Here is a 14,776-nt window from a genome sequence, read left to right on the forward strand (position 1 = left end):
TAAAATAGAAGTTCACACTGGGGACACAGCGGAACTGCGGTAATGTCATCAGACAAGTAATCCAAGACCCAAAATGAGGTCCAAGGCCACACATTCAAGTCTAATCACAGCAATTAAAAGGATAAACGTGGACTGTAACCCTAGTTTCAATAATCGTAACTGTGAAACTAATGGGTCATCATAAAGACCCGTCTGGTTCACCCATTAGGGAATATCATGCCCCGTGGAGGCATGCCCTATTCATAGCTTCATACGTGGATTGAGTTCAGATCTAATTTTTCAGAAGAACCTTTCAATTAAAAATGGACACTGGCAAGGCTGTTTAAAATGGTTGTCAAGGTCAGGTGACTTTCACAATTTCTACTTCCTACCATCCAGGACATTCCAGCTTTCCCCTCACTGCTCCCATCCTTTGAAAGGCACGCCCTATGTAAAATGTAGGCCACATTAGTACAGAGGTCGGCCACATTCGTGGACAGGTCGGCCACATTCGTACAGAGCCAGGCCACGTTAGTGGTGAGGTAGGCCACGTTAGCGGTGACGTAGGCCACGTTAGTGGTGAGGTAGGCCTTTGGACTGCACTGACCGGCTGGTCCACTCTCTTGAGCTGCAGATGTAGCAGGTAGCTGCAGAAAAGTCAACAGATACTCAAGAAGGGGGCTCATCACCACCTTCTCAAGAGGAAAGAGGGATGGGTAACATATGCTGGTCTAGCCAGTGATGGTTATATCCCATAGGCAAATACAAAGATAAAATTACTGAAAAATCCTTACAAATCATTTCAATACATCATCTGTAATAGCACATACATAAAAATGTTAATTCTTTGAGGGCCAATGAAACTCTTAAACAGATGCTAATTTAATGAGTAAACAATTGCGTCTCACCGTTAAATGGCCTTCATGATGGTCAGGGAAGTGGATGAATAAGTACTCAGTGGCTACCAACTGCATTATAGAATCACCAAGGAATTCCATCCTCTGATTGTGACCCCTGCAAACGTGATCAACATTGTTAGAAATCAATGAGCGCAAGGCTAACTGAATTGAAAAGTACTCCCATTCTGCAGGATTGTGCAATAACAGAAGAGCTGAGGGCTTCACAACCAAGACCAAAACTGCTTATTGCACAAGAACTTCTCAAAGACTGTTCTCTGTATGCTTGACTATGTCCATGAAGCACCGTTCTGTACCCACAGCTCTCTGCCCTCAACACCAATTTGCTTCACGTAATCTATTGTTCCCAGCAAAGTGGATCGGGCAGGTGAATGCAGAGGTGATAGATAATGTTTCTATTCTCTGTAAAAATTTGAAATTCCAGGTATTTACTAAAAAGGAGGAACCTTCAAGGTTCATGATTTAAAACAGAATTTTACTGCACCAAAATGAAAGAAGGTGAAGTAGAAAAATGACTCTTAAATAATCAGTTAAATTAATTGTAATAGAAATATAATGAGCAGAACTATTTATCCTGCAATCAAAAGGTCCAAACTCCATTTTCTATCCCACGCCTGTTAATAGTTTTGGGGGTATAAATCTTAAGCCAGACACTTATCAAAACTTGAAAGATTAACTAGTTGGTTCGAGGGCGAGTCAGTAATTTGTACACAGGCTGAATTTACCTGCAGCAAGGTTGCCTCTTCAAATCTCCTCAGATTGCAAATGCCTCATTTCAACATGGGTATACCATCATCAGATCAGAACACTCCTCATTCAAATATTCTGTGGAGTTTTGCATGTAAAACCTTCTCCCTCCCTCTGTCCCTCCACCTTGACTTGGTTACTCCAGAAATTCAACTCTCAATTGACAGAGTCATTGAATTAGGATGAGTTTTGACATCTTTTGCCAACATTCAATTTTAACCAAATTCTGCTAAAAGGGATATTTCCTTCACTCTAGCTTGTTCTAAACTCTCAACTTAAACTACTGCACTGAAAACCACCTGGGATCCTACTCAATTTAATAATTAACTTATGAATCTTTCTTCTCTAATGTCTGTTCTCTTCCAATTTATCGGATTACTTATTGGAATTCAACACTTATTTTAAAATGAGAAATTGGATCCTCATTCTTAAAGGGACCATCAACACCCCCATACAAGACAGGTTTCTTCCCCGCCAAACCACAAAGAGGATCACATTAACAAGCTCCTCCAAAGGGTTCTGTTTCTGCTCAGGAGGACCGGCTGTTTTCCTTGAGTTTACGCAGCAGTCCTAGCCTCAAATCCCTGCGAACAAATTATGTGGAAAGATCTAAAATGTGTTACGCTTTAGACTGACATCAAAGACTATAGGGAGGCTCGTTGGAGCCTATGAGCTTTGCCTGTGGGTGTGTTTGCAAGATTCAATAAGTAGCATTTTGACAAAAGCACTCAAGGAGACTGCATCAACAAAATGCTAAACAATGCAGAATGAATAATAACTGTGTGCATCATTATCTGCACAGGACAGAATAATCAGAGTCTGTCAAATTCTTATAACCTGCCTAAGGAGAATGCAGCACCAAGGGATAACAACTGGTCCATCAAGTCTGTGGCTGCCCTCTCGAAGAACAATCCACTTCATCCCAAACTCCTATTCTATCCCTGCAATTCCGTTACCTCTAATTGTGTGGTATAAACTCTGCTTCTCTCTCCATAGATGCAGCCAAACCTGCTGAATATCTCCAGCATTCCGTGTTCATTTCAGATTTCCAGCACCCACAATATTTTGCCTTTATCACACTGGAGGGAGCTTTGTGGCCTCTTCATTGAGGAAATTCTATCCTACAATCTCTGGATTGTGGAAATATTGCCGTCACCCACTGATCTATATGACAGTATACATGCGGAGGGCCGAATATTCCTCGTTCCATTAGACTGCTCAGGTTACCATCTCTTTGTATTTTCTACCCGGTTAACTTCCATTACTAAGAACCTGTTGGGCAAATCCAGCTATATTATTTTTCCCAACTTCTTTCTATGAAGTCTATCTATATCTTTAGATAAACTACGGCTAACAGTTGTACTTTACAATTTTGAACACCACTGTCTCTTTCGCTGTGAGGACTGTTTCAGAAAAAAAACTGTGCTCCAAGATATAATGGAGTACTTGACTATCATTGAAAAGCAAAATGTGTTTCTTACATTTTTAGTCTTGTGCACATCAGTGCAAACCAAAAACATTAAATGATCATGTCTGAAACTAAAGGAAAAAGTAGATTGGTTGGCAAGTCGGCTAAAGCATCAACCTGGAGAAAGGAATAGGAAACTAAAGGTCCTCCGAACTTCCTAGAAATTCAAAGTGCAAGGCTTGAACATATTCCTCTACTTTGTAGAAAGTGGATCCCATATCTGAATGAATGTTCCTTCTGACAAACGTAAATGCGCCATATTACAAACTCAACTGACTATCTTAAAATGATTGATGGTCTCAATGTTATTACATTCAGGGTTATTCAGCAAATGTTCCTCAGTCACAGAATCACACTTTACAACTGAGAGTTGGTTTTCTTTTGCAAGCACATGCTAGTTGAACTAGTCTGTGCTCTGCTTTTTAAGAACAACAAAGGAATAGGGCCTTTGGTTCATTCAGCCAATTGCTGCAGTATACAGCTTGTGTGTCTGAGCTAACAGAAAAGAAACACAGAGTCTGGTGCAGAAACTTTTCACCCGAGAGGTCTAACAGCCTCTACAATCATGACTAAATGCATCACTTTTATTTTGACTAAAAATCATCCAATAACATCATATCCTTTTAGATCTAACCTCCCAATCTTTTAATGAGGCAAGATGGAGTGTAGCTAGCCCGACAGGTCAGGACAAGTGAGATCAGAAGAAGTCATTTGAAGAAAGTTTTCTCGCTTAAATTTATTCACAGGGTGCGGGCATCACTGGCTAGGCCAGAATCCATTGTGCATCCCTAATTTACCCAAGGGCAGTTAAGAGTAAACCACATTGCTGCGGATCTGGAGTAACACATAGGGCAGATCAGGTAAGGTCAGATTTCTTTTCCTACAGGACATTAGACAACCACATGGGTCTTTACAACAAATTGGTAACATTCACATGGTCACCTTGAGCCAGCACTTTTTTTCCATGCCAGATTTTTAATGAATTCAAATTTCATCATCTGCCATGGTGGGATTTGACCTATCTCCGCAAAACAATAACCTGGGGTTCTGGACTGAGAGTCCAGATTACGAGGTAAGGGCACATTGGCAGTTCAGGGTTGTAGACTTTTCATTTTGCAGATGTGTTTCAGTCTCCCCTCCCAATGCTGGTCTGATAAAAATTTGAGGTTCCACTACACTTCCAGAAAACACCACAATGAATAAATCTGGATGGATAAGCAAATCACCAATATGGTTCAGAGATTTGCAAATTTATTCCTCAGCGTTAAAATAAACTCAAATCCAACACTGTTTTAGCGTCATTTAAATTATTTAATACATTGAGGTTTTGTTTTTAAGCTGCAGATTCCTGGGGCTTTGAGGCAGTTTTTGGGGGAGATGGGACCATTACATCTGACCAGGAATTGTAAGGCTTTTCTAATGTTGCTGCAGCGGTCAGCCCAGTTGACTGGGCAGCTGGTTTGCGATACAGAGTGACACAATAGCACAAGTTCAATTCCAGCACAGACTGAGGTTATCAAAAAGGACTCTCCTTCTTGACCCCTCTCTTCACCTGCAGATACGGTGACACTCAGGTTAGATGATAAGACATAGGAGCAGAAATTAGGCCATTCAGTCCATTGAGTCTGCTCCACCATTCAATCATGGCTGATAAGTTTCTCAACTCCATTCTACCTGCAACATTTGATCACCTCGACAATAAAGAACCTATCTATTCCCCGTCTTAAATATACCCAATAGTCTGCCAAAAAAGGCTGAGGAGGCCAATTAATTCCATAGATTCACCACTCTCTGGCTGAAGAAGTTTTTCCTTATCTCCGTTCCAAAGGGTCTTCCCTTTACACTAAGGCTGTGCCCTCAGGCCCTAGTCTCTCCAGCTAGTGGAAGCATCTTCCGAATACCCACTCTATCCAGGCCTTTCAGTATTCTGTAAATTTCAATTAGATCCCCCCTCATCCTTCTAAACTCCATTGAGCATAGACCCAGAGTACTCAAACATTCCTCGGGCCATTCTCGTGGACCTCCTCTGCACCCACTCCAGGGCCAGCAGAGATAATGGGAGCTGCAGATGCTGGAGAATCCAAGATAACAACGTGTGGGGCTGGATGAACACAGCAGGCCAAGCAGCGTCTTAGGAGCACAAAAGCTGACATGTCGAGCCTAGATCCTTCATCAGAAAAGGGGGATGAGGAGAGGGTTCTGAAATAAATAAGGAGAATGAGGGAGGCGGACCGAAGATGGATAGAGGAGAAGATAGGTTGAGAGGAGAGTATAGGTGGGGAGGTAGGGAGGGGATAGGTCAGTCCGGGGAGGACGGACAGGTCAAGAAGGTGGGATGAGGTTAGTAGGTAGGAAATGGAAGGTGCGGCTCTCTCTCGGACTCCCTTGTCCGCTCCACACTGCCCTCCAACCCCACCACACCCAGCACTTTCCCCTGCAACTGCAGGAAATGCCACACTTGCCCCCACACCACCTCCCTCACACCCATCCCAGGCCCCAAGATGACTTTCCATATTAAGCAGAGGTTCAGCTGCACATCTGCCAATGTGGTATACTGCATCCACTGTACCCGGTGTGGCTTCCTCTACATTGGGGAAACCAAGTGGAGGCTTGGGGACCGCTTTGCAGAACACCTCCGCTCGGTTCGCAACAAGCAACTGCACCTCCCAGTTGCGAACCATTTTAACTCCCCCTCCCATTCCTTAGACGACATGTCCTCTCACCTATCCCCTCCTCCCACCTCAAGCCACACCTCAATTTCCTACCTACTAACCTCATCCCACCTCCTTGACCTGCCCATCCTCCCTGGACTGACCTATCCCCTCCCTACCTCTCCACCATCCATCTTTGGTCCACCTCCCCCTCTCTCCCTATTTATTTCAGAACTCTCTCCCCATCTCCCTCTCTGATGAAGGGTCTAGGCCCGAAACGTCAGCTTTTGTGCTCCTGAGATGCTGCTTGGCGTGCTGTGTTCATCCAGCTCCACACTTTTTCTCTCTCTCTAATTAGTGCAGCCTAATGATCCAGTAATGCTATGGTTACTTTAACTTCATCTTAGCCCCAATCACTTCCAATTGACTGCAACTATAGAACATTTTGTTGGATTTATTTAAGAGGGTGCTGGATGTAGGCCTTGCGGCTGAAGGGATAAAGGGGTATGGAGAGAAAGTGTCAGTGGGATACTGAAATTACATGATCAGCCATGGTCATATTGACAGGTGGTGCAGGCTGGAAGGGCTGAATGGTCTAGTTGTGGGCCTATTTTCTATATTTCTATTCCAATGCACACAACTGCCTCACCCACCAAGAAAAACTGTCATTCACATTGTCTGCTGCCAGAAGCGCTCTGTGAGAAGGAAAGACATCTTTCTCCAATGAGGAAGCACTAACTTGTCAGTCTGACCTCGAGCTGAAGAAAGTTACCAATATCCAATGTGAACCAAAGCTCTAGCTCAGATCTTTCAGGCAAAAATTTGGGCTTTTCAGTTTATTTCTGAAGCATCAATCTGTCCAATTCTAATTTCCACTGAAAATTTCAGCTACATGCTTTGTACACTATCTAACCATATACAGAAATCTGTGAACTTTCGGATTTCATTTTGATACTATTAACTGTCACTGACAGCAAAATAAATAAACATGATTCATCATCTGTGTTACACGCAGGAGCTTGGAATGATTTATTACTTATTTCAACAGAATTACTGAGATACAGAAAATATACTTTCTGATAATCCAACACACAAACTAAATTGATTTTTTTAACCAAATAAATATGCATACAATCACTTCTGCATTCAGTTATTACTTAATGCTTCTGGACTGAGGGTTTATTGATATGGTTGCAGTTGCAAATGTCTCAATCCAGGGCTCAACATGCAGAGACGTAAGGGGCGATACGCCAAGGGAAAACATTTCACTTGGTGTCTGTTCACTAAACTGTTGTAAAGAGGTGAAGATAGATTAAAATCTTTAGCCCTTGGATTTTCTTTTAGAAAACGGTAAGTATTCTTTTTCTGAAGAAGGGTCCCGACCCGAAAGGTCAGCTTTCCTGCTCCTCTGATGCTGTCTGGCCTGCTGTGCTCCTCCAGCTCCATATTGTGTTATCTGCTTAGTAAGTATACCCTAGTTTTCCAAGGCTGCGTTTCATTCAGGCATTAAAGTTAGCTCAGTTGGCTGGATGGCTGGTTTGAGATGTGGAGTTGCACCAAAAGCCTGGGCTCAATTACCACACCGGTTGAGTTTACCACAAAGGACTCTCCTTAATCTTTCCCCTTGGCTGAAGTATGGTGACCCTCTGGTTAAACCACCACCAGTCAGATATCTCTAATGAGAGAGCAGCTCTACAATGAGACAATGGCAACTTCACTTCCCCAGAATTGAGAAAGTGTTGAGCGTTCAAGGCTTTCTTGCTTCTCAGTTGTAAATTAAGTTGTGAAGAATGCTGACACAATAAATCAGCATCTTTATCCTGCAAAACGAAATAGAATCTGCGAAAGAATCTCAACATTTATGGAGAGAGCAAGAGGGTTTATGTTTTGAGTCCAGGATGACGGTTCTTCAGAACACCTCAGTCCTAAAGATTGGTAATGCTAGATTTGAAACACTACATCAGTTTCCCTCTCCACAAATGTTGCCAGATTTGCTGAATTTCTCCTATGCTTTCTGTTTTTTGTTTCAGATTTCTGGCAAGGTGCAGTATTTCATTTTTATCCTGATCCTATGAGTTGGTCAGACAATGTCGTATGTTTTGAGAATCAGCTGAAGGGGGTGATTTCCCCAAACTCGCATGGTCTTCTTGCTTGCTGATAGGATCACTTGGTTATAAGGTTGGAGAGTGTGTATACAAACAAGAATGACAAACATTGATAAAATTCAGGCATTATTCAAACATAGCTGCACTCGAGTCAGGACCAGGGATAAACACTCTGGCTTAGAAATTTGCAGACAAGTGCAAAACATCAGTGTAAATAAAAGCATTCCTCCACATTGACAGTTTCTTTTGCCAATCACCTTCAACATTCACCCTGTAGTTACTGACCCTGCCGACGAGGAAATGGTTTTATTTACTTCATCCCAACTGCTCACGATTCTGATCACCTCCACCAAATCCCACTCTCACCTTTTGATAACAATCCCAGGTTCTCCAACGTCATTAAATTCCCGCATCCCTGGATACCATTCAAGTAAATATACCCTGCATCATCTCCAAAACCGCGACATCCTTCTTAAGACGTGCAAACCAGAATCGGTCTCAGTTCTCCAGCTGAGGCCGAACCAGTGTCTTATAAAGGGTGAACGCTCAGTCAAAGTCCTTTATGCTGTTGACATTGGATTTGGATGTTCTCGTGATAGGAGAGTCTCGAACCATAGTTCACAATCCAAGGATAGAGGTGGGCCATTTAGAACTGAGCGGAGGAGAAATTTCTTCACCCAGAGTGGTGAACCTTTGGAATCCTCTGCCAAAGAAAGTAGTTGAGGCCAAAACATTGACTGTTTCAAGGCTGAGTTAGATATAGCTCTTAAAACTAAAGGGATCAAAGAGAGTAGAGAAAAAGCAGAAACACGGTACTGAGTTGTATGACCAGCCATGGTCATATTAAATGGTGAATTAGGCTTGAAGGGGCTGAATAGCCTGCTCCTGATTCTATTTTCTATGTTTCTAGGTCCAAAAGGTGAAACTGCATTAATAAGAAAACCAAAATTTTCAATTCGAAAAATGAAAATTTAAATAAAGACTTACCCTTATGGGACCCAAAACTCTTGCATTGTAGGTGAATACTGAACCTTTTTTTAAAACGGGCTTCCATTGTACATAATGAATAAAGTTACTGAAATAGAGAATGACAAGCAATCTGCCCTCGTGTTTTCTTTTCTCCTCAAAAAGATGGCCCTCACCATCCGATCCACAAATGGAAACAAGAAGATTTTCAAATCAAAACAAAGAATTGTCTGAAACAAAATCAGAAATTACTGGAGAAGCTCAACAGATCTGGCAGCAACTGTGAAGAGCGAGACAGAGTTGATGTTTTGAGTCCAGTGACCCCTTTTCAAAACAGAAAGGCTCACTGGACGTGAGAAGTTAACTGTCTTTCTCCCCACAGACGTTGCCAGACCTGCTGAGTTTCTGGAGTACTTTCTGTTTTCACTCGAAATTTTCAAAGTTGGTTCCTCTGGCCATTAACCCAGGGATTCTTATCACTCCATTCAGGCGGAGCAGTGATTTATTAATAACTCAATGATCAGTGTGCAATCACGAGGTCAGAAGTGGGGATGCTCGCTGATGACTGTACAATGATCACTACCATTTGCGACTCCTCAGATACTGAAGGGGTCCCTGTTCAAAAGCAACAACATATGGACAATATCCAAAATTGGACAAGTAATATTCACACCACACAAAGGCCTGGCAATGACCACCTTCAATAAGAAACAATTTAACCTCTGTCCTTTGACATTCAATGGCATTACCATCACTGAATCCCCCACTATCAACATCCTGGGGGTTACCATTGACAGAAACACAATAGCACTCACCACATAAACACAGTGGGTACAAGAGCTGGCGAGAAGCTGGGAATACTGCGGCGAGTAACTCACCTGCTGATTCCTCACAGCCTGTTCACCATCTAGAAGGTACAAGTCAGGAGTGAATACTCCCCACTTGCCTGGATGGGTGCAGCCCCAACAACTCTCAAGAAGGTTGACACATTCTAGGACAAAGTAGCCCGCTTGCTTGACACCACATCCACTCCCTTAACCACCAGCACTCAGTAGCAGCAGGGTATACTATCTACAAGATGCACTGGAGAAATTCACTGAAGAACCTCAGGCAGCACCGTCCAAACCCATAACCACCTCCATCTAGAAGGACAAGGGCAGCAGATACATGGGAGCACCACCTCCTGCAAGTTCCCCTCCAAAACTGTTCACCATCTGACTTGGAAATACATCACCATTCCTTCACTGTCACTGGGTGAAAATAGTGGAACTCCCTTCCTAATGGCATTGTGGGGGTCAACCTACCGCACATGGACTGCAGTGGTTCAACAAGGCAGCTCACCACCACCTTCTGCAGGGCAGCTGGGGCAGGCAATGAATGCCCATGTCTCATGAATGAATGAAAAAAAACCTCTCAGCTTTGCAATACATTGCGAGTGGCAGAAACTTAGTTGCCCCACATTATAGAACCTCAGTGCAGGCTGGGTAACCGCAATGCGCAAGAGCCTTACTCTGTCTGAAAGCATTATTCTGAGCTCCAGTGGACTGCTAACATTCCCCTCACTTTCTATATGATTCCAGTCTCCTACAGCCGTCTAATGAAGCTCACTTGGAGTTCAGTGAATAGTAACTTGGTCTTTCAATCTAGGGCTTTAATCCTCTAGGACTCAACACAGAGGTCAACAATTTCAGGTCACAACCACACTGGCTGCTTTTTCTTGGATCAAAGTTGTTGTTGAAGATAATTTCCACTCCACCAGTTCCCATCCCTTGTTTCTTTACTTGTCGTATTATCTTTTCCCTTTTGATTTGCATCATCGTCCCTTTCCTCATTTATTCACTCCTATTTTCCACTCTTCCTTTTTATCTTCTATTACCCTCATCTCTTCTCCCAATCCCCATTTTTGCTATAAAACAAACCTTTTCACATTTTGATGAAAGGCCACTGATATAAATAGAAAACACTTCCTCTCAAGGCAGAAATACAGGGTTGGAAAATAAAGGAACTTTACTGAATTAAGACACGTAATTTAAAATTCACAGGCATGTTGTGGAGAGTAACCAAGTTCACTTGACTCACAGAGTTAGATGATTATATCCAACAGTTCGCAAAGTGAAGGCTCGAGCCAGGAGACGTATGTGAATAAAATTCACTCCAATTGTTTCTTCAAAATCAGTCAGTTTCTTGAGAACAGGAGAAGTGGCAATGAGAGGCCTGTCTGTATTTGACTCCTGTAGCTGATAAAAGAGGTAACATTTAGCTTTTAATATTTTATCATAATCACTCAGAACAGATTTGATTCAACAAATATTTACAACAGGTGAACATCCTATCCAGAAATAAAAAAGGAACCTCTGACAATACAGCACTCGCTCAGTACTGCACTGTAATATCAGACTTATTCTTGGATGGAGTAGGATTTTAATCTAAAACCTTGTGATGTAGAGGCAACAGTGTCTAAACGCAGGGGTACAAGTAGTCAGGTCTCATGCATCATAGGCTTCACTCCTTTCTACCCTATTAAGATGTATCAAATGTGACATCCTTCCTGAAACAACACCACACCACCTTGCCGAAGACCCCAGCCAAGATGACAGTAGCTACAGTACTGTCCATTTTCGGGACGCCTACTGCTCCATTAATAAGGAGAGACATTAGTTCAAACTGGTTCAAAATTTCCACACGCATCAGTCTTTCCTGAGGTTAATGCCATCAGAAAATCTAATATGAATGTATATTCCATGCTATGGTTAACCATACGCAAGTGGTGAGCACTTGCACCTACAAAAGAGACAGTTCTTGACACTGGGGCAGTTAAGTCAGGAAATACATACTTAAAATGTGTCACACTGTGGAAAAAATTCAATCTAAGCAAAGACTGGCTTCAGCTTCATCATTCACCAACTGGCTACCAGGACTGTAACATGCTTAAACATACACAAAGCATCCTTTTGTGAGAACTGACATACTGGAACAGTGTTTTACAAATCAGCAAAGCAAAATAAGTAATTTCTGTATCCACGCCAGCTTTCATCAACCGCAGTGATCCATAAAAAGGAACTGGCTGTTATCCACAAAGCAGTAATTTTTACGAGTAGATTGTTTGATGGGTCTTCATGAAGCAACAGCAACTGCCTTGCAATGAAAACAAGACCTCAAATTGAGGGAAAAGTAGACATTCTGGAGAAATTCAGCAGGTATGTAGCATCTGTGGAGTGACAGAAACAGAGAATGTTTCAGGCCCAGTTCTGAAGAACAGTCACTGGATCTCAAATGTTGACTCTGTTTCTCTCTCTCTCTCTCTCTCGACAGATGCTGCCAGACCTGGTGAGTTTCTCTGGCAGGTTCTGTTTGTGTGTCAGGTTTCCAGCATCCAAGTTCTTTGTTTTATTCTGTTATACATTAAACTGAGGGTACGTTATGCACTTTCGACTGATATTTAGCAGCTTCTAACAGTTCAACAGGGGCCTGAATTCTCTCTAAATGGACAACATAAATCAAAGGCTCAACAAAACTTGGTCACTGTCCCCAGTGAAAGCAACATGCTAATTTGACAATAAACTGAGTCTCAATTCTTGAGCACTGCCCTGAAGAGCACTGAACCAGATCAAGGTGAAATTCATTTCATTCTTTATCGTAGGGACATGAAAGAGACAGCAGAGTGAATTTTCAATCGTGGCCTGCTCTTGGAAAAATAAATACAGGGACTAATAACAGAGTGTTGTGCAGGCTGAGCAGGGAGAAACAAACAGTACATTGGAAAGCTGTAAACATTTCCTCGAATAGTGGGATTCAAATCAGACAGATACCATCTGCCAAGGCAATCAGTCAAAACTATTTGGTTAATGTTGTGATAATGGGAACTGCAGATGCTGGAGAATCCAAGATAATAAAATGTGAGGCTGGATGAACACAGCAGGCCCAGCAGCATCTCAGGAGCACAAAAGCTGACGTTTCGGGCTTAGACCCTTCATCCTGAAGGGTCTAGGCCCGAAACGTCAGCTTTTGTGCTCCTGAGATGCTGCTGGGCCTGCTGTGTTCATCCAGCCTCACATTTTATTATCTTGGTTAATGTAGTGTGTTTGCAACGAGCTGCGAAAGATACTTGAAATACAAATTCAAAATGCAATATATATGCAAAGTTCATTCAGTATTACCGACTAGCTCAAGGATCTTTGCAAATTATCTATCATCTGCAGCGCACAGGGAAATACAGCCGCTGTTCAGTCTGTGATTTTCATCAATAGGACAAACAGAAAAGAACAAGGCCCAGAAAATAAAATTTCCTGCTTTTTAAAGCTGAATCTTCCAAGCGGAAGTTAAATTTAGATTGTTATTATGGTCACTTTCAAAAATTAAACAGTTGAAAACAGAATGCCAATTAAGTTTGAAGCCTTTCATTACATCTTCAGTCTAATTGCAATCAATTCTTTTCTTTATTATTTTGATGATAAGGGGCTGGGTAAGTGATTTAAAGGGGCTACCAAACACAGGAATGTGTATATGTGCCTGGGAGTTGAATTAACATCTGTGGACATTGTCATTAACCTGGGACGCTTCGCTGATCCTGTATTTCAAATTCTGCATGTTAATCTTGTACAGGACACTGTGTCAGCTCAGAAACTCCTCTCAGATGCTGCAATGAAAATTCATGATCTGAACAGAGAATCCAAAGGAGCAGTGATGTGCTTAGAATGAAATATGAAAAGGGTCAAAACGTAGATCGTTTGGATAGGAGATTTGGTTTTTTAAAAAAGACATACTGGAGTTGGTATGAAGATCATTGAGCCCATCGCGGCCCATGGCGTACTCAGCAACAGACAGAGCAGATAGGCAGAACATCCTCCCATTCCAGCTGGCAAGAGGCAGGAAACATCCTAAAGACTAGGCCACACTGCTGCTCAGTTAGTGAGCTAGCACACACACTAAGATTCCATTTCAGTAGAGGAGGCATCCATTCACTGGAGTTTAGAAGTTTTGATAGGTGAAATTAATGTAAATTTGTGAAATAGGGGCAGGTACAGGCCAGTCAAGAGAAGACTCCACGATTCAATAAGATCACAGCTCATCTGGTTATGCTTCCAATTCACTGGTCCAGTGACCCTCAACTCCCTTCTGGACCAAAGGTCTGCTTAACTTGGCCATGAACATATTCACTCGTTCTGAGTAAGAGAATTCCAAAAATTAACAACCCACTGAAAGAAAAAGGTTTTCTGACTCTGAAATGGAAGATGTCTTACTCTGGAACTGTGCCCCTACTTCTAGGTTTGTCCAAGAGAGCAATTATCCTCTCAGCATCTGCACTGTCAAAGCCACACCTGGAAAACAGTGGGCAGTTTTGGCATCCTTACATTAACAAGCATCTAACTTCATCGGAAGAGGGTTCACTCAAATACTTCTGGGATGCAAATGTTGCCTTAAAAAGGAAAAGTAAACAATGTTGGGTCTCTACGCGTTAGTGTTTAAAAGATTGACAGGGGCTTGCTGAGAGATCATTCCCTCTGGAGCAGAACAGGGATACATTCCAAAAATTACAGGTCATAGGAACAGGAGTAGGCCATTCAGCCCCTCAAATCTGTTCTATCAATCAACGAGATCTTGGCCGATTCACGGCCTATCCATATATCTGCCTTTTATCTTCACTTAACAAAAACCTTAGATTTAAAATTAACAACTGATCTAATACGCCATTTAAGACAGAGATGAGGATTTTATTTTGCTCTGTGGGTTGTCAGTCTGTTGAATTCTCTTCCCCAGAGACAAGAGGAAGCCAGTTTTATTTAAGTATTTAAGGCTGAGATGGATGCATTCCTGATCAACAAGGCAGTCCAGTAAAATGGAGGTGGGATGGGGGTTTACGCAGAAAAGTAGAGTTGAGGTCATAACCAAATCATCCATGACAGCATCAAATATCAGAGCAACTAAAGGTGCAGAATAGTCTCC

At 42.3% G+C, this 14,776-nt stretch overlaps 1 protein-coding gene across 3 annotated transcripts in view; it reads right to left on the reverse strand.

Annotated features, from left to right (window-relative positions):
* Positions 1-14,776, reverse strand: part of drosha (drosha ribonuclease III) — a 218,108-nt gene that overhangs the window by 45,574 nt on the left and 157,758 nt on the right. For all 3 annotated transcript variants that reach the window (XM_048551227.2, XM_048551209.2, XM_048551219.2), the window contains 2 exons: positions 10,913-11,070; positions 888-993 (listed from right to left, as the gene is read on the reverse strand). In XM_048551227.2, coding sequence (XP_048407184.1) covers positions 888-993; positions 10,913-11,070 — 264 coding nt within the window. The remainder of the gene's footprint in view (positions 1-887; positions 994-10,912; positions 11,071-14,776) is intronic.

Source organism: Stegostoma tigrinum, chromosome 2, assembly GCF_030684315.1.
Source record: "Stegostoma tigrinum isolate sSteTig4 chromosome 2, sSteTig4.hap1, whole genome shotgun sequence".
NCBI classification, from domain to species: domain Eukaryota; kingdom Metazoa; phylum Chordata; class Chondrichthyes; order Orectolobiformes; family Stegostomatidae; genus Stegostoma; species Stegostoma tigrinum.